Genomic DNA, 25,152 nt, shown 5'->3' with positions numbered 1-25,152 from the left:
TCCTGCTTCACCCTTTGGAAAAGGTAATCTATGTGCCTTACCTCTTATACAAGCGACACAAGGTTCCATTACGCTTTTACCTCCAAGCTCGATCTGTGGAAGCTTCCGTAAATCGCTCAGATTCACGTGCCCAAGCCTCCGATGCCAAAGCGCCAACGAGTCCTCAACTTGAACTGTAGCCAAAGCCCCTTCTACAACAGGAAAACAGTCATCCAACTTATAGATACCTGAGACTTCACTAGCAGTCACCACAAGTTTACTCGTAATTTGGCCTATCGACTGGTGAATCATCCTACAACCATTATAATCAAATATAACCTTCCACCCATTCTTTACCAACTTCGATATCGATAAAAGATTAACTTTCAAGTCGGGTACATAGTAACAATCTTTTACGGGAAACAATACTCCTTTTAGACTTACCATAATGTCACCCTTACCCTCACTTGACATTTTGTCATCATTCGCACATGTCACAACATTCTTATCAGTTATCATAAAGTCTCTAAACCAGTGCTTCTTAAAACTCATGTGGTTCGACGCACCGCTGTCCAGATAAAATGCCGAGGGGCTGAAGGAATCGTGTACCGACAGTGAACAGTGTAAAGCAACTTTCTTCGACTTTGAAGAAACCGTTGATACGCCTTCGCCATCCATTTCCTTTACCAGCTTCGGGCAATCTGACTTCTTATGACCTTTCTTGCCACATCTGAAGCATTTGAGCTTTAATACTGAATGTTGACCTTGTTTCTTTGCTACTAACGCCGAATTCGCATCTGAGGAATCATTCGAAGAACTCTGGCCGGAATCCTCTTGTAACAGCTTCTGACGGACATTTTCAGAGGTAAGCTTCATACCTGAGTGTTCTAATGCCATTCGCAATGGTCTATACTCATCAGGTAGACCTCTCAATAACACTACGGCTATCAGATCGTCATCAAAGCTCTGATTAATCTCTTTCAGCTTTTGAGCGTGGCTCATCACGGATGCAACATATTCATGCATAGACTTGTGATTTTCTAGCTTTTCATCCAAGAGATTATTCATCAAAGATATCCGCCGGTTAATACCTTTATCTTCGAATATAGCTGCCAACGCGTCCCACACCTCCTTAGCGTAAGATAGATTTTGCACATACGGGTACAGATGCGGCTCCAGGTGTAGACATATTAACGTGAAAGCCTCCTGATCCTTCTCTATTTCTGCAGTATCTAGTTGCTTCGGTAGTGTTGACGTGTACTTGAAACATTTTTCGCGAACGAGTAGCATTTTAATTGCGAACTTCCATGACGTATAATCTTCTAATCCGTTTAATTTGGTAACAGAAAATTTTGTAAACTGGGACATGACCTGAAGAATAATAAGTCGCAGTGGAATATCGAGGAATATATTTGATACATAAAATCAGATGACTGACGGTTGATTGTACAGACATTACAACAACAACGGTTTCATAGCAACCTACCAACAATTTTAAGGTTCGAATTGGGCAGAAAGGTTATAGTAGTAGAAATACCTACAAGGTTTCCAGCAGCAGATTTCCGATTACAAAAATTGATTAAAAAATAAAACATAGAAACCAACCTTATTTATTTTTATGAAAAGAAGATGAATGCAGAATTGCAGATTTAATTTTTCGTAAATCACATTTGCCTGTAGGTACAGTAAACTGGAGTTACTTGGTATAACGGGGTAACATTGACCATCGATTTTTGATACTTAACCCGTCGAACGACCATCATACAACAAATTGATGCAAAGCAATTCGCTACGACCTAAATTGAGTTAGTACCTAAGTATCACACGTGTGATACTAGGGCGCTCCACGGGTTAAATATTTTTGGGCGGTTGATTTTTGAACGCATGCTTAAGACGAAAGTGGACGACTGCGCAAAACTGTCTTTGCAATTGCATACCTACAAACGTACTAGTCCTAATGTTCCTCGAACAACCAGCAATTCCATAAATTTTTTTAGTATAGCTATATATCGGTATAGTTATTGAAACCACGTAGGTACTTGTTTATAATTTATCATAATAAACTATTGTGAAACGACGATGTAGCAATTTGTTTGTGCGGCCTTGCACGACACTAATATAATATATTATGTTACTCATACCTTGTTGGCTTGACATGTAATGTAATAGACGTGCAATAACTACCATTATAACTTAATATGTTGAGTGGAATTGATGTGAGAAACTTATCCATCCACAAATGGATCCTTATGCTTCGTGTGCATACGTACCTTTCTTGTCTTTATACTTCATGTCCTTAAGGACCATTCTCTGATAGAAAGCCACATTTGATTGAACTTGACATACCTACATATATTATCGAACGAGCGAGCGAAGCGAACGAAATTCTTATGGAACGAGCGAGCGAAGCGAACGAAGTTCTTACATTCGACTTGGGACACGCGGCTGGCTAGGGGCACGTCCCGGCATTCCGATGTTTTTAAGCTGAACTATCAGAGGATAGTTTGATACTCAAGAACTTAAGTAAATTCGTTCTAATTTAAATGAAATTGGGTAAACGTGTAGTTGAGGGCATTATAATTTGGTAATTAAATTATGAGCAGGCTCGATCAAGGGGTTATTGAGCTAGAAGATCTTAGAAAGCTAAAAAGCTATTTGTGAGGGGTCTTGCTATTCTGGTCATCTTTTTGCAAGAAAGTATGGTCGAGTTTGGTATCAAAAGAAAGTGCTCGGCTTGCACTTTTATAATGTTGTTATTAAATTTACCATTTTAAAATAATTAGCAAGATAAAAATAAACATAATATAAGTATTTGACATTTGACAGGAAATATTTCGGCTTACCACAGATACAGTATCAGTTAAGGGCTCCACATACCTTGTAATATATCCACGCGATTTTTGATCCATTGCCGCCTATAGTAGGACATAAAGTAGTAGAAATAAAATAAAATGAAACTCTAAAATTTCCATACTATAGTCGGTCAAACAAGTTTGTCAGTAGAAAAAGGCGCGATATTCAAATTTTCTATGGGACGATAACCCTTCGCGCCTACATTTTTTAGCCGCTTTTTTCTACTAACGGAAATGGCTTGACAGGCTATAAATTGTTGCCATGTGTAAGCATTTTACGTCAAAAATGTGACAGCTACGTAGAAAGTGGCGCCCTCATTTATTAACTGACTTCCAAATCTCAAAAGGAGGAGATTCGATTGTGATTTTTTTTTATGTTTGTTACTCCATATCTCCGTCATTACTGGACCGATTATGAAAATTATTTTTTTGATTGTATGATGCATACAGATTGGTCCCGTTTTTGTCACAACCCAGTTCTGATAATGGGATCCATGAGGAATCGAGGGAACTCCTCAAATCTTAAAGGCATGCGTATAGAGATTAGTGTGTTTTCATCAGAAAATCAAGAATTTACATTAAAAACTGTCGCATTTGATGCAGTGGAACAGCTGATGATGATCAGAACAGAACTCTTCAATGACTACACGTTTGGCGATTTAGAATTTCGATTTTGACGGAGCTGGCCCTGGAGCCAGACCTGACCCGGATCCGGGCTCTTATCTGGACCTGAACCCGGACCTGGACCCGGACTTGGACCTGAACTTGGACGTGGACCAAGACCTAGACCTGGACCCGGACTTGGACCTGGACTTGGACGTGGACCAAGACCTAGACCTGGACCTCGACCTGGACCTGGTCCTGGACCCGGACCCGGACTCGGACCTTGACCCGGAAAACCACTAATACCTAAGCTAAATAAACCACTATGATTATACCTACCATAAAATGTAGGGTTAGGTTTGAACTGCGATCCTCACAGAACCGAAAACAAGTGGGTTAGGCTAGGTTAGAACTGCGAGCCTTACAGAAACGAAATGCTACTAGAAAAATGGTTTTGGTTAGGTTCGAACTGCAATCCTCACAGAACCGAACAAAGAAAAGAAGAGAAGTGGGTTCGTGAGGCTAAAACTGCGACCCTTACAGAAACGAAATGCTACCTACTAGAAAAGTGGGTGGTTTTACCTCCTTTTCTACATAGTGCACCATTTATGTACAATAATCTTTCACCGGCCCCCATAGATCGGTTTTTTTTCTTGAAAATTATTTTCTACTATTTTATGTCGAACTATACGAGTAAGTAGGTGCAACAAAGTCAAACGCTCGATATAATTTTAGGCAAACCGCGAGTTCTCAGTTCGGGGCGAACTACTAGTTATGATGTTTTGACTTATTACTACCTACCGGGAAACGCGAAAATAGAAATTTAGTTATCTGCCTCTTTATCGCTCGAATAAGCAAGAGTGATAGAGAGGTTACATAACGAAATTTCGTTTTTCTTGTTCCGCGGTAGACCCCTAGATTGTGATGGATACTAGTGGTAGTGGCGCCTCCTACGCGGAGTTTCGCGTAATATTCCCTATTGTACCACAAGCGTTATAGTATAAACAACATTATTTGCGGTATTTGACACATTATGACTGACGTAGATAGAGATGTAACTAACGCAAATCGATTGTAACAGCAAGCGATTACGATTGGATGGCACGTAGACTGAGGTATCGAATTGTGACGTATAATGAATTTTTATTTGAGATTTAAATAAAGCTAGAATTATATGGTTTTCCCGCAAGCTAAATGCATTTAATACACCGACCGAGTAGGTCGCACCCATTGTCAAAATTGAAACTAACTGGGGATCTATTTCAAAGTTTATTTATTATATTATTTCTGTGTCAAATTTGTTGTCTGTTAAGTGACGATAAATATATCCATATCTACAGTTAATTATCCACCTTTTCCTTATTTTTATTAAAAGAAAAATGAAAAATTCATATCGATTTACTTAGACGACTACCGATTCATAACGGTGGTGTCCGGCCAACCCTAAAAAAAAAAAAAAAAAGACGTAGAACGTAAACGTTCGCAGTGCAGTTGTTTTCCTTTGTGATTTCAATGTGCAAGACATTTTACGTAGTATTGCTGTTGTGAGTGAAGGACGTCAAATACCGCAAATAATGTTGTTTACACTATAGCGATATACGAATAGGTATATCGAGTTCAAATCCTGGTAAGGGCATTTAATAGTGTGTATCACAGATATTTAATCCTGAGTTATGGATATTTTCTATGTATTTAAGTATGTCTATATCTATCTATTATACATATCATCGTCTCACAGCACAAGCATTAAGGATGACTCACGTTACACCGGGCCGTGTCCGGGCCGGAGCTTCCGGCGCTTACTTTTCTATGACATGACAGGCGACCACGTGATGGTTTCCATAGAAAACGATGCGCCGGAAGCTCCGGTCCGGACACGGCCCGGTCTAATGGGAGTCATCCTTTATTTAGCTAACCGTGGGACTAGGTCGAATTGTATAAAATTGTCCAATAATAATATTTAGTATTGAATTAAACCAATATCTCTTTTTAACCTTCCTTCACCTTAACGACCGATTGTGTTTAACCTCTACCTCTAAATAAGCCGTTCTTTAATGATCTGTTAAACGCCGGTCGACCTTCTTTTGTTACGACCACTTTTACACCGCTCTTTATCATTCGATAAGGGCTAAGGTACCTACTGTCAAGGAATTTAATTTTAGTACCATTTCGTACCTTTGTCACAGTGACAATCAATATGGAAGTCGCTAGGGACCTCATACTACTGTCACTGTGACAAGGTACGAAACGGTACCTTCCATTCTTGACTTTACCTGTGCCTAAGAAGGCCTTAATTTTTATTTTTGTTATTGTTTTGTATGAACATGCAGTTTTGTCTATAGTACTAGCGAACATAAAGTCCTATACATACATACATACATATAATCACGCCTATTTCCCGGGGGGATAGGCAGAGACGACGGATTTCCACTTGTACCTCTTTCGCTTCCTTCACTTTCATAACATTCGTCATGTCCACGCTCGCCAGTTGGCCGGTCGTCCTATAAATTACTTTTAATATATTTTTATAGTCTTGAGGACACGGAAGTCCCTTCAAAAGGACAGGAAGTGCACTTAATGACATGTTGACGGTATCGAGATAATATATTTTGGCGATAAGTAATAAGTTTTCGATGATTGATTTGGCCTTTATTTTATAGGTTTAATTGTGGGCTTGTTTATTCGTTGCCCAAAATTGGTAGGTTATATTTATCGATGAATATACGTATGTGCGTATATTCGTACATATGTAGGTACTATTATAATTAATACACGCCTTACTGCTTACTGCTTATTCGGATAACTTATCACCGCAGCCAAGATGACAAGGCCAATCAAAAAGTAAATATGTAATAGGTACAGTTGGCTGCAGAGAGAGGTGACCCCCTCTGCATACAATCAGTCTATGCAGGGAGGGCTACTCTACAGTTGACTGTACCTCTATAATGTATAGAAATGACAGATACGACTTAGCTGGTGAACATAATATAATACGTCTGAGCCGCTGGTTTGAAAACGGCACAGAAATTAAATTCATTCCGATATAAAATTGCTGGCCACCAACGGCTCCCAAGACAATGTATCATGTCACAATCGCATTGCAAGTTACACTCGTAATATTACATATATACGGGCATTGTTCCGATATTGTACTGTCAAGCAAAAGTTCCACAAACAAGTCGACTATGACTCTCGTCGAGTCATGGTTATGACAGTTCCTTCAAGTCTCATTCGTTGGGCTTAATTTAAAAAATATTTAATAAAAATACTATAATAAAACGTCCGAAAAATATTTAAAAACACTTCACGTGAACGCTACTCCATATTAAAATGAACTGTCGTAGAGACCGACATTCTACGCGAGAGGTTTTATAAAAGGGCCCTGAAAGGTGTTTTAGGAGAAACTTTTGATATGATGACCTTAAAGCGTTGCGTTAAGTTGACAAGTTGACCACTAGACAGCTGAGGCAGTTAACAATCACAACCATATATTTGTAAATTGTTTGCATGTATGTATTTTTTAATAACTGTACGAACGCTGTACCTTTAGAAACGTCAGGATGTATTTTAATTTTAAATTCATTATCCACGATAAAGCATGCTTGCTGAAGACTTATTTGTAATAAATATGATTTGAGATTAACAAGTATTAAATTTAAGTACCGTAAAATGGGGTGAGTAGGGACAAAACTGACATTCAAACCTCGATGAAACTTTATTTTTACATGTGGCAAACTGATTTTTATACATAATATATGTTCCGGTCGTTTGAATTTTAGTTTTTTTATGATTTTGTGAAATCCCTCCTCACCCCATTCATAACCCAACTGCCCACGTAATCCCTACTCACCCCATTTTCCGGTACCTAGGTACTTTTTATAAGTAATACATTTTACCATACCTCCCATACAACTTATTAGAGTGAACGCTCTTAGAAGCTTACTTTTTTCCCTCTAATGGAATTTAAGCTCTCCCAACGAGCCGCGGTAACACTAGGAAAGAAAATGATGATAATCTTAGTTTTATTGAATTATTTAATTGTCCACAGTGGAGGACGCAAGCGGCCGCTATACTGCCATGTTCTACTGGGGGAACAACTACTGGACTGGCTCCGCGGAGCTCTGCCATGTCCTCAACGAACGACACGCCGTGTCCAAACACAGGAACAGTGAGTTCACATGTCCATTACTGGGCAACAGCTTTGTCAACTTTATGTCCATTACTGGGTAACAACTACTGAAATGGTTCCGCAGAGCTCTGAAAGGGTCTCAACGAGCGCCATGCTGTGTCTAAACGCGGTAACAGTGAGTGATCACATTGTCCATTATGGGGTAACAGCTTTATGCCCATTACAGGGTAACCACTAGAACAGATTCCATCCTTGTTCTTACATATACCGTTAAATGGGGTGAGTAGGGTCAAAACTGAAATTCAAACCTCGATAACATTTTATTTTTACATATGTAAACTGAATGGTGTATATCAGCGGTCGGCAACCAGCGGCCCGAACCTCTCACTTGCGGCCCGCGAGCCTCCCTGGCTATTTTGTATGTAATATTGACAAATGACAATGTCTGATAAAGTCATAAATATTAACAAAGTGCGGCCCGCGTCCACTTCGTTAACTGCTATGTGGCCCTTGGCTGCTAAAAGGTTGCCGACCGCTGGTGTATATAATAAGTGTTTCGGACGTTTGTATTTTAGTTTTTATTTTATTTTGGGTAGTTCCATTTCATAACTTTGACGATAAAGAGGAAAACCCACCTCACCCTGTATATAGTGCCTCGTATTTGGGGTGAGAGGGGTTTTCAAACAAAGGTGATTTTGGAAAATTGTTGGATAATTTTTTTTTTATTATGCGTATTACTATAGCTCCATTTTAAATTGGAATACATTATATTTTTAGCAGTAGCCTTAAAATCCCTTCTCACCTCCCTCTCAAACCTTCTCTCCCCATTCATAACCCACCTCTCCCCGCGAAACCTACTCACCCCGTTTTACGGTATTGGCGCAAATCAAAACAAAACGACGTTATTTTGACATAAAAATGTAAGTGTAATTTGGTCCTTAGTTCTCAACGTATTCCGTTTAAGGACTACTCGAAGACTACTAGAAAGAATATAATATTTATATGTCTACATTTGATAGATCAAGGAATTACAAACAATAAGAAAATCACAATTAATCTCAAATTCAATTATCTGTCAATATTTATCATAAGTTTCTATGAACAATACCCATTATTGATAGTCAGGTATTCAATTATTAATTCATAATACCTACTTACATAATTGTAGGTAGGTATATAAAGTACTCATAGATAATTAAATTAACGATATCTTGAACCTACGATCCTAATACTTGTACTAGGATTTACTAATTACCTGCTAAGAAACTTTAATCATTATATTTACAGGAACAGAGTTGATTTTGTTTTGTTTCATTCGATTTAAAAGCAAAATGTATACAGTTGTAAGGGTCTAGCAGGCTAAGCGAACAAGAAGTGCCCGCAACGACGGATTTGGTCATTCTTTCAGGTGGTGTACTGGCAGGTCCTAAGAACACTCTATGCTTAATGTCAGTCCTCGATCTTCTTTTGTTTTCGAGTTATTCAGGATAATGTAAAATAATCAGTGTATCATTGAAAGTGTCATATTTTGTAAACTGTTCAAGTTAGATTAACCAAACAAAATTATATTTGACAACTATAAAATAGACTACAAAATGGATATGTTTAACCTGCATCATGTCCTTATACTTCATTATATAAAAATAAAAATAAAACATTTTATTTTTTTTATACTTTTCGCGGAGGTAGGTATAATGTTTTTTTTGACATGACGCACGAAGATTTATGCAAATATTTTTATATGTATATGTAGTGGGTATTAGTGGCTACTCATGCATATTTTTTTTGTAGGTTTACCTCCGCGTAAAGTATAAAAAAAAATGAGAAGAAAAAAATTTTTTTTTATATAATTAAGTATAAGGACATGATGCAGGTTAAACATATCCATTTTGTAGTCTATTTTATTGTTGTCTAATATAATTTTGTTTGGTTAATCTAACTTGAACAGTTTACAAAATATGACACTTTCAATGATACACTGATTATTTTACATTATCCGGAATAACTCGAAAACAAAAGAAGATCGAGGACTGACATTAAGCATAGAGTGTTCTTAGGACCTGCCAGTACACCTGAAAGAATGACCAAATCGTCGTTAGGGGCACTTCTTGTTCGCTTAGCCTGCTAGACCCTTTGTAATTTGTATTGATTTGGCTGCCTATTTTTCTTCTATGGTGGGCCGCTAAGGTTAAAAATAAAAGTTAACAATTTAACTGCCCTATGTTTGGATAGCAATGCAGATGGAAATAATGGCCAGTGTAAAGAAAATTATACTATAAAAAATGTACCTTGAAAATGATCTAACAAACGGGTGTCAATCATTGGGAACTAATTGTCCAATATTGGCATGTTTAGTTACTCGGTGGGCGGTATAGAAGCAATCACATTAGTTGTACCTGACTGAAATAAAATATGCATTTAATAATGTGAAAGTTAGTTTGTTCGTTACCCAATCGCCGTTACGAGTGAACGAATATGGCATAAGATTATATAGTCGTTGCTAAGTAAATATTTACTATCGTAAACTGGGGTACTTTAAATCGAGGGGAAACATTGATCAACGATTTTTGAGAAATAGCGTGTTGATTTTTGAACGCGAGCATAAGAACTTTATGATATGTTTTCAATTATAGCAACTGTTGAAGCAAAAGAACCTAGTCAGGAGCAAAGTAGGCATATTTTACCGTATTTTATTAGGTAATAATGTTTGCCATAATCTACTTATGATACTAACAAGTGTATGTCTTTGTAGAGAGCGGTTCGCAGATCTTCGCAGACTGGCGCGAGGACGTCTCCATGACTGGTCTTGGGCCTCCCTTCGACGCGGCCTTCTACAACGTGCGGCTCTCGGCCTCGTCTGACGACCCTGATATTATCAAAACTGTGAGTGACGTCTTGGTACAAAAAGTAATGTATAAGTATGTAATTGAATTGAAAGAATCGCTGTAAGCAATTTCAAAGGAGGTAGTTCACATAGAGACTCTAGTAACTATTACTAAAACATACTAAAACTGACTAAGTACTCTAATTATAATTTCAGCAGAAATCAGCTAAACCTTATAGAGTAAATAGCAGTGCTATTATGGTTGTGGTCTTCTACAAGGTTAAGGTACTTCCCCAGTTGGGCTGCTTCAGATTCTATCGAAATGACATTTCGCAGTGCCCGATCTCTTAACCCTACCCTATCATTTCAGCGCCGAACCGTACACCTAGGGCTCTGTCTACCGGCCTCGTGCACTCGCGAGGCCGTAGGCGCCCTGGTGCAGGCCTCGCGGGCCCCGCTGCTCAAATTCAAGGTCACAGCGGTGCGCTCTCCCGACCATGGCGGCTATAATTTTCTGGAAGATAAGACTTTTCAGGTTTTATTGTAAGTATATTTATTTCTATACGATTATTTACATAATTTTGGAGACAGGAAGCCTATATATAGCATGATATAGATTTATTTTTAAATGATTACCTATAATGTTTATCCTGGTATAGGCTAGTATTTATAAATGTTCCTATGATTTTTTCATCTCCCTATAAATTATGATGTCACAGTAAATGTCGTATTTGTAAACGAGCCCTTGAGGCCTACCTAAGTACTTGCAGTATAAATTTTAGATTATTTTTTTATTTCGCATCTTCGCATCTAAGTACTAGTAAATGACATAAAAGTACCTATTTAAAATATTATATTAAATAAAACATGAAAAAAAAACAAAACATGGAAAAAGTTCTGGAGCATGGCAAATATACTTCTAAGCGCCTTGCCACTACATTTAAAAAGAAAAGTACTAGATTCGTGTCTCCTTCCCACACTTAACTACGGCTGTCAAACGTGGAAATACACAAGCTACATTAAACACAAGATTAGAGCATGTCAAAGAGCAATCGAAAGAAAAATTTTGAAAGTTAAGTTAATAGATAAAATACGTCACAAAAATATACGAGAAAAAACTAAAGTAATTGACGCTCTCGAACACTCACTAAGACTCAAATGGCAGTGGGCAGGTCACATCGCGAGAATGCCAGATGATAAATGGACAAAGCGTTTAACTACCTGGAAGGGACCATGTGGGAAACGAAGATCTGGGCGTCCCCGTGCTCGCTGGGCAGACGACATAGAGAGAGTGTCGAGCAACTGGCTCACAGAGGCACAAGACCGAGAACGGTGGAAAAGGTTGGAGGAGGCCTATACCCGGAAGGGGTCCTAACACTACTAGATTATCACAAAATAGTATTTAGCTTAAAAATAGTTTGTACAAGTGTTTACGGAATAAAAAGGCTTTTTATTTATTATTTTTATTTATTTAAAATATTTTACTAGATTTTTTTGTATAAATCACTTGAATATAATTACTAACTTGTTAATGTTAATAATCCACCGTTTATATTTTAATCACATTTTATGCCCATCCTGTATATGAAGGGCCATAAACGAAACTGACACAAAACTGCAAATCATTTGTCGAACTTCCGCGTCAAATAACATATTATTATCAACTTACGTAGGTATATATATTTCGCAGACACGTATAATTTATAAAACTGAGAAATGATTGCACATGTCATAATTTCGTTTCGTAATTTCATCATTAAATATAACTCTTATTCTAAACGATTTAAGTTTAACTTTGCGTGTTATTGGCTTATAAAGTGTGTAGTTCAGTTTGATATAAGTTTTAAATCAAATGTTTTCTTATTCTAAGTGATTAAGGTCTAAATTAGCATGTATTTTGGTTTATAAACTAGTTAGAATGAATTCTGGTCTGAATTACGACAATCGGTGGTTTGAACAAGGAAATGGTTAGAATTTCTAAAGTGTTGTTGCCAATCGAACGGTAAACGGGTGGTTATTATATTGACAACCGGTCTGGCCAAGTGGGTAGTGACCCTGCCTGTGAAGCAGACGGTCCTGGGTTCGAATCCCGGTAAGGGCATTTATTTGTGTGATGAAAACAAATATTTGTTCCTGAGTCATGGGTGTTTTCTATGTAAGTATTATTAAGTATGTATTTATGTATCTATATAAGTATGTATATCGTCGCCTAGCAGCCATAGTACAAGCTTTGCTTAGTTTGGGGCTAGGTTGATTTGTGTAAGATGTCCCCAGATATTTATTTTATTTATTTATTATAGAAATTGGAATATTAAAATATTTGGGTCCTCCTTGTAAGTAAATATACATTGTAAGTAAAGATATAGGCTAGCAGGTACCTGACCTGCTAGCATGAGTTGTGTTCTCGCACGCGACATAAAGTCATCTTGCGCGAGTATGTAATACTCGCGCGAGAATGTAATACTCGCGCGAGAACGCAACTCGTGCTGGACGCAAAGGATTCTAGTTAGGACTCGAATGTCTTGACAGGTTAAGTGCTAAACCGTTTGTTTCTTCTTCCAGCGGCGTTACCTGCGTACTGGCACTCGTGCTGATCTCCGCGACGGCGTACGACATGAAGTTGGCGCGCGCCGTGCGCCGGCGCCGCCGCCGCGCCGCCAACATGGCCGCCGAGGGGGACGTCAGGCTCGACCTGAACCCGCAGCACGCTATCAACGTCGCCAAAGGTTACTTTCAATTTTAATCATAGACGAATATAAACCTACTTCTACTACCCGTTCGCTTCAAGTTGGCCGTTACCTCCCGGTCCGCTTCCCCGCGCACCACACCCTCCGAACCCTTATCTACTCGGCTACCACACGCGTCTTCGTGAATGAACCGATCTATAATTAGTTGTATGGATGGCAGCACCATCTCTAGCAAGGTACTGCTCACCCTTTGGCGTTGGTCGAAGGCGCCTAGCCTTTCAAAGATTGCATATTATACTTGAGGAGGGAAGATGCCGTCGTGGCCGAGTGGTCTAGTGGGCAGGACGTTAACCGCGTATGCTGAACACGCCGGTTTTAATCCGGCCTCGGACACCAAAGGGCTTGGTGACCTTTACTTGGACACCACACTATCTTTTAATATTGTTATAAGCTTATCCAGTGTTTCGTCCACAGGTAAATCGATGTACAACGTGAACAACAACATTACGATCAACACGAACAACTCAGAGGAACACCTCACGTCTGAGACATCGTCCACACAGGAGGATCAACTCAAACTCAGTACGTACAAACGAATATCAAGAAATTTTGGGGGAACTCCTATTTTAACCCTTCTAGTCACGCAGCATGCAGCATGTCAAGCCAAGTTCAAGAGCACTGGCGACGCAGCGGCCGTGTGTTAGTTTTGACCCCACATAAGTATTATACCTATCGTGAGGTTTACACGCACCTTGTCGGATTGCACGAAGGTTTATATTGGGCTGAAGTCACGCGCGTTAGTTGACGGTCTTAGGCGGTCAAAGGGTTGAAAAAAAGTTGAAAGGGCTGATCAAGACCAAAACTAATTTCTTCGAAAAAATTAAGACGTAAACGTAACGCCTAACGAAATCAAAAATGTTGAAAAAAAGCTGTAAACTAAATATTAAAAAAATAACTACAACATCACTAGCTATAAATTATACTGCTATATGGTATGCAGGGTAACGATATACCTACATACAAAACAAATGAAAATCAGAAATTATTTTCGTTGATTTTTTTCTTCAACGCAATTTCAACTTTTTATTTATTTATTTAGAAATTTAAATCAGGCAACAAGGCCCATATTACAAATACCTTACAGACTAACATACATATATAATAATAAATAATAAATATAAAAACACTTACAAAACAATAAAAAATACATATAAACACATTATAAAAAACCTAACCTAGGGTGCCGCCGGCAGCGGGGCAGGGCCCAAGCTGCCGGTGGTCAGGGCCGCAGAGTGAGGAACCGACGTACTATACGCGCCGTATCCAAAATTACCGCCTTCTGCATCTGACCCTTGATCCAACCACCCAGCGAGAGTCTCTCTAGGTGTTGGTCGAGACTCTTCGCTATGAGACCGTTCGCTGACACGACTATCGGAACAATGATCGTCGAGTCAACATCCCACATGGCGGTAATCTCATGAGCTAAGTCTAGGTACTTGCTGGACTTGTCCTTCCTTTATATATTTTACTTTTATATTCATATTATAAAAATACCTAACTTAAGACGAACAATAAATAAAGAGAATAATAATAAATAAATAAATAATAATAATAAATATTAAATAAATATTATATAGGACATTCTTACACAGATTGACTAAGTCCCACAGTAAGCTCAAGAAGGCTTGTGTTGTGGGTACTCAGACAACGATATATATAATATATATACATACTTAAATACATAGAAAACAACCATGACTCAGGAACAAATATCTGTGTCATCACACAAATAAATGCCCTTACTGGGATTCGAACCCAGGACCATCGGCTTCACAGGCAGGGTCTCTACCCACTAGGCCAGACCGGTCGTCAATATTTAAAAAACTTAAAACTAAACACTATTTAGTCGACAAAACGGCGTGGCTCCGTTGTATCGGCTGCAACAAGGTTTTAAGGCTTTGGTTAGAGTCTGCCCTTGCTAATATATATGTAGTCTAGTTTCCGTCTGTATTTCATGGCACATGCCCTTTATTGAAAAATTCAATATAAAAATTACAATTTTGCGTTAACCCCGTCTTACTATTTACCTACTATACTTCTCATTTGTTCCAGGCGTCTGGTCTGAACTGCTGCTTTCATTCTCGATGAAGGCCAACATCCTGCAGATCTTCGACCAGTCTGTCGGCTCGGACACTGTCCCCGTGGTCCATGGTCTACGGTCACTCTCCATGGTGTGGGTCATCTTTGGACACACCTGCATCGTTGTATTCAAGGTATGTTGGCCAAAATCCTGCAGATCTGTGACCAGTCCGTCGGCTCGGACACTGTCCCCGTGGTCCATGGTCTACGGTCACTCTCCATGGTGTGGGTCATCTTTGGACACACCTGCATCGTTGTATTCAAGGTATGTTGGCCAAAATCCTGCAGTTCTGTGACCAGTCCGTCGGCTCGGACACTGTCCCCGTGGTCCATGGTCTACGGTCACTCTCCATGGTGTGGGTCATCTTTGGACACACCTGCATCGTTGTGCTCAAGGTATGCTGATTTCTTGCAAATCTTCGAACAGTCCGTCGGTGCCCGTGGTATATAATATAAGGAGGGCGTTTTTTCTGGACTCTTTATCCGTAGCCTGCAATGCAATGTGAATCAATGTGATGGTGCGTCCAGATTTGACGAATGCGCCGCTCCCCCGCAGTGCTAAGCCATTTTTGGAAGATGGTGAGTTCAAGCCTTCTCGACGCACAACTATACTTTTGAATCAGGTTAGAAATAATGAAAGCAGTGGGTTAAATATTATGTTTCATTTATGTTGTTTCTAACCAACATTAGGTACATGATAAAGGGCCCATGATATAATCAGGAGTGTTGTGTTTGTTCACAGTACGCGGACAACACGGCGCTGCGAGCGATCCTGGAGAAGAGCTTCTGGTTCCAGCTCATCATCAGCGCCGTGTACAGCGTAGATACGTTCTTCTGTCTCGGGTGAGAGCTATAGCGTAGACAAGGATAAAGTAATTTGTGTGGACTACTGTAAGAGAAAGAACTACAAGTTTGTGATTTGCTAAATATTAATAAATAAGGTACCTACTTTGCACCAAAATTCGAAAATTTTAAAACTTTTTTTTAATTTAAAGTAGACCATCACGTGGTTTTCATATTTTCCTTCATTTTATATCCACTAGTTTGTGTTATTATAAGTAACTAGTTTTATCCGTTGCTAATCATTTGTCTCTATCTATCATTTTATCATTTCTGTTTGTTAGAAAGAAACAAAACTTAACAGAGGTTTGTAGGAGGTTGCTAAGATAGATCTTTTCTCAGCCCTGCTAATTTAAAAACCATCATGAACATTCATCCTCAAAGACACCAAGATGCTTCTAAACTCCTCGCTCGTTTTCAGTGGCATGCTGGTTTCATTCCTCTACTTCCGGACCAACGCGAAGGGCAAACTCGACGTGCTAACCAAGGGTAGGAGGAAGATCACCTCTGGACTGCTACAATTCTTTGGCCTCATGGGATACAGATTCGCCAGGTAATATGCAGCTTTGATAGTTAAAATCCAACTCTATTCTTAATTTTAATAACAAAACGTCCGTAAGACACAGACATCTTAAGGATGACTCACGCTAGATCGGGCCGCGGCCGGGCCGGAGCTTCCGGCGCTTCGTTTTCTATGGAAAGCAGCACGTGGTCACCGATCAGCCGTCATAGAAATCATAGCGTCATAGCCCGGTCTAGCGTGAGTCGTCCTTTACTCTAGAGACGTATCTTCTGTAGTACCTCGAGTTTAGAAAGCAAGACTGGAAATGTTTACCACAGATTTCAAGATATACAATCCATTTAGATACAATTCTTTCAACTCTTTTCATTGCAGACTGACAACCCCCTATCTCTTCATGCTCGGCGTTGTGGAGGTGACGATGAAATGGTTCGCGCACAACGCCGTCTTCGAGCCCCCGGCGATGGACCACGAGACTTGCCCCAAGTACTGGTGGAGGAATCTGCTGTATATCAACACCCTGTTCCCCGTTGACCAGATGGTTAGTACTCTTTCCTCTGACTTTCTATCTCTCCTTGACTACTATTATTCTGATGTCAGTATACGTTTCAATTGGCCTGAGTATAATGTTTTACTTTATATTTCAGTGTATGTTATGGAGTTGGTACCTGTCCGATGACACCCAGTTTTACGCTGTCAGCGCTATTCTGCTCATCCTAGCCACCAGGTGAACAAAAGTGCTATATGCCACATAAAGTGGCATAGCATCCAAGAAACATTAGTTTTAATTTAACTAACGTAAACGACCAGTATAAGGCTGCGTTTCCATCAGATATGTGCGAGGTAGCTGAGGATGTGGAACGTTGTGAATGTTTCCACCTGTTTCCACTGGAGTTGCTCTGAGCGAGGATAGATGAAGTTCTCCTATTGGTTCATAACAAACATCCCTCGCTACGCATCCTCGTACATCTCTGGTGGAAACGCAGCCTAAGATCACATTTAGACATGAAACCGCTATCACCAGTGTAGTTTCATTCATACATCATTATATCTATAACTATCACCGAACCAGTTCTCCTGATACATAGGTATATTATATTATTCCATCAATTTCTTTGCAATAATTCCAGCCACTTCAAACTCTCCGCGGCCCTGACCTTCGTCTTCTTCATATCCTCGCTCCTGACGACCGGCTACGTGTCCTGGAGCAACGACCACATCCCCTCCAACGAGGATCCCTTCACGCAGTTCGATAAGATATACGACAAGCCGTGGACCAGGCTCGGCCCGTATCTGGTCGGCATGGCCGTTGGCTGGATACTGTTCAAGACCAATCTGAAGATTAAGATGAGCAGGGTAATTTTAATTAACTGTTCCTTATTATCAGGCAGCTAAAAGGCCGTAAACTGACGTATAGGAAATTATAAGTACATATTATAACAAGTAGATGGGGCATTCCACGGGAATGTCGCTTACGTAACGCCATTCTTCTAATACTTCTGAAAATGCTGGGAAGCGATATTGAGTCTGGTAATATTTCATGACTTGGCTTTGTTTGAGGTAAGTAGCTGTCATGCAAGGCAAAAGCGTTACGTAAGCTACATTGTCGTGGAATGCCCCATAAGTACACATATTAGAACTTGACACTCCTTGGCTAGAGCTTTTTGTTGGTGTACATAGATACTAAAACATCGAATTTTGTGAAAAAGTCTTTGAAATCTTCATCTTTGGTGCTCGGCTCAATTTACTAGTTTTCCCATTATATCGAAATTTGTTAAAAGTCTTGAGTATTCTGTAAGTCTGGAGTCTGGAGTGGAAGCAATGTGTGTAAAAAAGCCCCTTATATTAACATAAATGCCTCAGTGCCGGAAACTGTCCCAATGCTACGTTCAATCTTAACTCCAAGCAATATAGGTCCAAACGGTTTGCCTTGCAAGAAATTACTGTAATTGTATAAGTCCTCCTACAGCTATGTTTTCTTCCAGGTGTGGGCGTGGGTGGGCTGGGTGATCTGCACAGCGACCTTCCTCTTCCTGATCTTCGGCCTTTACAAGACGGAGCTGAGCGTGGCCACTGCGGCAGTATACAGCGCCGTATCCCATTCTCTATGGGCAGCTTGCGTTGGCTGGGTCATCATAGCCTGTTCCTCAGGCCATGGAGGTATGTATTATATATATCCCTAAGCTACGGCCTCTACAAGACGGAGCTAAGCGTAGCCACTACGGCAGTATACAGCGCCGTATCCCACTCTCTATGCATGGGCGGCTTGCGTGGGCTGGGTCATCATAGCCTGTTCCTCAGGCCATGGAGGTATGTATTATATGTATCCCTAAGCTTCGGCCTCTACAAGACGGAGCTAAGCGTGGCCATTAGGGCAGTATACAGCGCTGCTGTATCCCACTCTCTATGGACGGCTAGCGTGGGTTGGCCGGGTCATCACAGCCTGTTCCTCAGGCCATGGAGGTATGTTACCATTTACTGACCTCGCTGTACTACTTCTAGCAACAGACGCAGTTATTCTGCCACCGCTATATTTAATCTAGGGGCAGTAGAAACATTTATATACATTACATACATATAGGACAGGATAACAAAACCGAGCAATATGCATTGCTAAAAAAGTGTTAACTTAGATTTAAATTAAATTTATTTTACTTTCACAGGCTGGGTGGAACCACTGCTCTCGGCGCCAGTCCTCTACCCGTTCTCCAGAGTAACGTACTGCGCCTACTTGGTGCATCCCGTCGTACTTCGATACGTGGCCATGCACCTCACGCACCCTATACACCTGGGGGAACTGCTCGTGGTAAGTATCCAGTCTCTACCCCTCCTGAAGTAAACTTGACTATATTCTACTTGGCCCTGAGATGTCGCTACATGTATAGCTTATTTATGGCAATGATATGCGTACGTCAGGTATAGTCAAATAAAATATCAGTACCGGTCATGTCAGCGGCTCATTTCAAAGCATTGTTTATTGGAATGCTACGCAATCCTTCATCCTTTGTCCACTGTCCATCTTTGACAATCTTTTTTGGCATTTGTGTGGCAAAATCGTTTGGCGAAATCTTTTCTTGTTTACATCGGTGACATTCAATGACTTTCAACGTCTGTTGTCATTGTGAATGAGTCTCCTTATCAGTAAAATACCACTGAAAATCCGCAAAATGGCAAAGGCCACATAAAATCTTGTTAGGGTATAGCGGATTATATACGGGCCTGTACAGTGCCATCTTTCATTCACTGTGTCTGCCTAAGCCTAAATAATAATGTTATTTAATTTTCACCTTTTCAGTTCGTGCTATTCCTGGGGCTGACTGTGATATCATACTTTCTGGCGTTCGTGATATCCGTGGCATTCGAGGCGCCCATAGTGACCATGCTCAAGATCCTGTCTCCACAGCGCAAGCCACACCGTGTTTGAAGGCCTTAGGCCTCGATAATACTATATCTGAAAGAACTGCATCGAGTCTAAAAGTCTTAGGCCTCATCAAATATCTTAGACTCAGTTGCACTGTGTCTTTAAGTCTAGGGCTCAGTAACATCGCATCGTGTTTAAAAGTGTTAGGCTTAAGCTACAGTGTTTAAACGTCTTAGTCCTCAGTCACACCGTGTATGAAGGTCTCAAGTCTCTGTCATGGTACCGTGTCTGAGTCTTAAGCCTCGGCAACACCGTGTTCGAAAGTGTTAGGCCTCGACCACAACTTGTCTGAATCTTATGCGTTAGTGGCACCTCGTTTAAAAGTCTTAGTGGCCTCTGAAACCAACGACTAACTATATTTAAGGTTAGGTTCACATTTGTTTTCTTGTATCAAAAGCTGGCATGAGGCGTATCGTACATAGGTATGTAACTTCCGCTTAAACTTTCTACATACCTATCAATTTATCACAACCGACAGAGACGTCAGAGACGCTAATAATTAGAGTGAAAGCTACTTATTGTTAATTATCTTGTTCTAACAGATAGCTGCGTCTCTATCTCTCACGACAGTTGTGTCGTTCATGTTGTTGCGTCTTTGTTTGTAGTCTCAAAACGCTCTTAGATATGAGGCCTATCGATTTGTTGTTGTTATACTGCAATTGTATATTTTATAACCTGTAAGTCTTAATTCGTATGTTTCTCGCTGTATTTCAAGCCTTACGCATATTGCTATAAAGGCCAAAATGCTACAACTCAAAAAAGAGCGAGCTGCTAGTGTTTTCTTCCGGTTGGTAAAGTAAAGGAACTTGCTCGAAGAACTTCGTACACTGACCCACCATTTCCTATATTTATCGCACGTGCATCATTATATCCTGCTCGCACAGTAGCATTGACCGTCGGCGTCATCGGTGTCGGCGACAGCAATATACCTAGAGTTAGACCAAGAAAAGTCTGCAGCGATTAAGATAGCCCTCGCAGTGCAGGTGTTATTTATACGTCATAATTTCATAGAAGTTTGACGTTTAAAATGACACTTGTACTGCGTGGGCTATCAAAATCGTTGCAGACTTTTATTGGTCTAACTCCACGCGTGTTATAGACATAGGAGTAGGCGGGTCAATGCACGAATTTTTTCGTGCTTGGCGTCCTTAGTTTACTTTGGTATTTTATGATAAATATAAAAAAAGGTTTTGACGATGCACGATTAATTTAAGTTTATGTTTTAAAAATTAATAGTAAAATGCCAAATAATATTAAAGTCAAAACTGTGGGCTAAGTTTGATCGTATGGCGATAAAATAATCAAAAGTGCTTCTACATTCCCTGATTTAGTGTATTTATTTGTTAAAATTATTTAAATTAACGGATAAGTGTTCAAATGAAAATTATTGTTCAAGACAAGTGCAATTTTACACTTTCAAGTTTAGGTTTTAACTTACGTACAAAAATAAACGTACAAATTTTCATTTATTACCAGGGACTGATAATTGTAATTCAAGGTTTCATTTTCATACAAATTAGTGTAAGCTAATTTTATACTCAGTTTTTACTTATGGCAATTAAACCAACAAATTAACTGAGGCTAGTAACTATATAATACAGTCGCCATCAGATACATCGGATCGGCCGAGTGATCAAAAATATCTGAACACACACTAGCGCCTTGACCATAGAAGCAGATATTTGTGAGCACCTTGGCCGCTCATATATCTGATTGCGACTGTACTTACATTGGGCAAGTGTCCTGCTATAAAACTATTCGAGAGAGTAGAATTAGAACCATGGGAAATGCAACTAAAGCAAGGACGCTTAGCGCGAGGAATTTCGTACACTGACCCGCCTGTTCCTATCTCTATCGCACGCGCTTATAACATTGCTGTGCTGTCCCGCCTGATGCCGGCGGTCAATGACACTGTGCGAACGGGACACCAATACAATTATGCGCGTGTGATAGAGATAGGAACAGACGGGTCAATGTACGAAATTCCTTGTGGTAAGCGTCCTATCGTTACACTTAAAATCCATGGCACGGGTCACTTGACATGAATGTAGCTATATAGGTACATATGTACCTCTATACAAAATGACTCGTTTATATTGAACTTGGGTGTATTTATCAAGTCTCATATTCAATTAAATTCAAAGTACCGGTAGCAGTCCTGTTTTATTACCAGTAGATAGATCTCAAAAATATTGCTTTTAAGGTTCAATTTCTGACAAAAAACAGTTAACTTTTTTAATTAAATGAGTAAAGTTGGATAAGTACCTAAATTGTTATTTAATAGAAGATTATGAGAAAACCATTCTGTACTTAATCATGAGATCATGACAATAACTTTTACGTGTTAAAATGTAAATCTATATAGGTACATTGTACATTATGTACATTTTCTTGCGTCCAAAAGAACTACTTATGTAAATAAAACGACTGGTAAATTTCTAGCTCGTATCCTTGACTCGCAATTCATGTGTTTATATTTTAGTACCTAAATTATTTTCTAAACAATATTTGTGATTATTAAATTCAAATCGAAATCGAAAACCGAAATATCTTTCCGAAAATATATTTACACAACCTCTAGAGGCGTTTAAATATATTTTTGGAATGTTGGCTTGTATAGATGTTTGTGAACTCGACGTACAAAGTTGAAAAAAATAAACTTACCTATGCATTTATAATTCCAGTAAGAATTCTATAATAACAATAATGATAAAATAACAAAAAAAAATCATTATCATAGATTTTGGATACGAGCTGAAACTTACAAAACTAGGAATAGGTTTTTAAATGAAACTCGTAATTGTAAATAGGTTGTAAATATTATTCTAGTTTTAAGATTTTTATTGTATTTTCTAATTAAAAGTAAAAATAAATAAATTGTTTTTTATTAAACTTACTTCACTATTACTACACTTAGGGCCAGTTGCACCAACCACATTTGTCAGACTGATCAACGTCAGCCGGCGCGCCCCGGCGCTTTACTATGAAACTTTTCATACATAAAAATTTAGCGAAATCTTTAACGATACGAACAGTTTGGTGCAACCGACACTTAGTTAATTAAGGTTGTATTTAATATAATTAAAGCTTTATTTCAGTAATGATCGAAAATGAGCAATAATATTAGAGATCACAACTCAGCTAATAATATGTCCACACTTTACATTATTCCTCTTAATTTTTTTACAAGCTTTTACATAGATAACATGCATAATTTACGAACAAATATTCGTGACAAACACACAAATAAACGTTTCGTATAAGCAGGGTAACGTCACTGCTAACTAGGCCAGGGGTCAGCCAACTCGCAAGCCACATGCGGCTTTTTTGGAAATACAATTGCGGCTCTTTTAGTCACCCATGTAACCCTTGAGAGTTCTTACACCACTGAAAACAACATTTGCCGCTCTTTGACCTTCCTAAAACTGGTGATTTCTACTTTCTATTGCAGTGTGCTCTTCTGTTCAAAAGTTTGCCGTTTAGAATAGAATAAAATTATTCAGGACGCTTAAACAACACACATTTTACAAAAACATTTCACAAAAACGGTTTAAAACGTCACTGAAAAGATTTCTACTCAGCTTGGTGTCAAGGTACCTTATGAATACCTTGACGCTGGTCTTCCGTGGAAACCCTTCCAAAAAACGCAATAGTTATGCTAATTATGATTAGGCTAGGAGGCCGTTCGTGCTCTTGCTGACCGAAAATACGTAGTGTGGACGTAGCTTTAGAGATTATTTAACTGGTAGCACAATCAGAGAGCCGCCTTAGGAGGCTGCAGCATGGCATCTCCACGAGAAGAGAGAGGAGTAGAGACGCGAGCAGAGTTAGCAGCGTCGTGCCCGCGAAGTAGGACCACTATGGACAAATGGAAATACGAGAGTTTCATCTATCAAACGAAAATTCAGAAAGTAGGTATATTATGTTATGATGACCGAAATCGCCGACCACCATTTTATTCTCGTGAGTGACTACGTCACTGTAGCAGAAGAAACAAGTGTTAAATTTGTAATAACAACAAATACTAAAAGACAAAATAAAATAAATATTTAAGTGGGGCTCCCATAGTTACAACAAACGTGTTTTTTTTGCGTAATGGTACGGAACCCTTCGTGCGCGAGTCCGTCTCGCACTTGGTCGGTTTTTATCAATCATCATCATCATTTCACGCATACGAAGTAACAGGGAGAAGCTATAAATAAAACTTACAATGCAGAAAGTCTGCGAGCACAGCGCCCCGTCCAAGCTGAGGAGCACCGTCCTCGTGATAGGGCCGTGCAGGAGCAGCACGCTGTAGCTCAGTCTGCTGAGCGCCGCTACCGGCCCGGAGTCCAGGAGCTGACGGCTCAGCCCTGAGGAGACACATGTGGCTTTCCATCAGATAAGGGTCCGTATGCTCCATGTGAATGTGACATAAGCACCATTCTAAAAGAATTTATCTTGGAATTTCATATAAAAAGGTCCTTGTTGCACTTGAACAATAAGGATCCTTCTGTAATGAAAAGCCACAAATGACGTTCAAAGATAAGTCTTTTTCATTCAAGAATAAATACAAAGCAGTTGTATCTGACAGACATAATAAGCAAGCAATAATAGGGATGATTGACACATGTTGAATTTTATAACAACATCTAGTTAAATAGATAAACGATATTTTGATCCTCAAAACAAACCTGATCGGCTGCTACCAGTAATAAAAATTCACAGATTTCGTGCCTCACACGACTATCGAGCACATTGGAAATGAATCTACGGAATTCGAAAAAATATTGTCGCTGAGCGACGAGAAAGTCTGGATAAGGAAAAAGTTACAAAATAAAACTACAACGTTGAATGATAATTATTTTATTCTTAGACTAACACAAGTATCCTGGACATAACGCATGTGAACAAACAAATTGCAAAATTTCCACACGCGGATCGAAGTTTGAATAATTGTCGCCGTGGCGCATAAGTATAGGTACATATTTCATTTTTCGATTAATAAGCAGGATATATTAATGTTCAAAGTACAAGAAAATTATTACACGGCAAATCCGTAGTCATCTCGAGAAGTGGTAGCCACATCGCCGTTATCGTCACTCGAGTCTTGATCGGCAGCGGCCCATTTGCTGCAAGATATGTATTTTTCTTGATAGCAGTTTGACGCGACGAGAGA

General features: G+C 39.4%; 1 protein-coding gene across 1 annotated transcript in view; it reads left to right on the top strand.

The window, feature by feature from the left end:
- LOC134804981 (O-acyltransferase like protein-like) overlaps positions 1–20,909 on the top strand; it is a 52,395-nt gene extending 31,486 nt beyond the window's left edge. The window contains exons 2-15 of the mRNA XM_063778273.1: positions 7,483–7,602; positions 10,316–10,446; positions 10,758–10,930; positions 12,950–13,113; positions 13,549–13,656; positions 15,187–15,347; positions 15,956–16,056; positions 16,475–16,606; positions 16,949–17,114; positions 17,221–17,300; positions 17,704–17,929; positions 18,559–18,733; positions 19,237–19,379; positions 19,869–20,909. Coding sequence (XP_063634343.1) covers positions 7,483–7,602; positions 10,316–10,446; positions 10,758–10,930; positions 12,950–13,113; positions 13,549–13,656; positions 15,187–15,347; positions 15,956–16,056; positions 16,475–16,606; positions 16,949–17,114; positions 17,221–17,300; positions 17,704–17,929; positions 18,559–18,733; positions 19,237–19,379; positions 19,869–19,997 — 2,009 coding nt within the window. The 3' untranslated portion in view covers positions 19,998–20,909. The remainder of the gene's footprint in view (positions 1–7,482; positions 7,603–10,315; positions 10,447–10,757; positions 10,931–12,949; positions 13,114–13,548; positions 13,657–15,186; positions 15,348–15,955; positions 16,057–16,474; positions 16,607–16,948; positions 17,115–17,220; positions 17,301–17,703; positions 17,930–18,558; positions 18,734–19,236; positions 19,380–19,868) is intronic.
- Positions 20,910–25,152: the final 4,243 nt, after the last annotated feature.

This window comes from Cydia splendana, chromosome Z (assembly GCF_910591565.1).
Source record: "Cydia splendana chromosome Z, ilCydSple1.2, whole genome shotgun sequence".
In the NCBI taxonomy this organism is placed as follows: domain Eukaryota; kingdom Metazoa; phylum Arthropoda; class Insecta; order Lepidoptera; family Tortricidae; genus Cydia; species Cydia splendana.
Note: the sequence above shows the minus strand (reverse complement) of the source record. Positions and strands in the feature narration are given on the sequence as shown.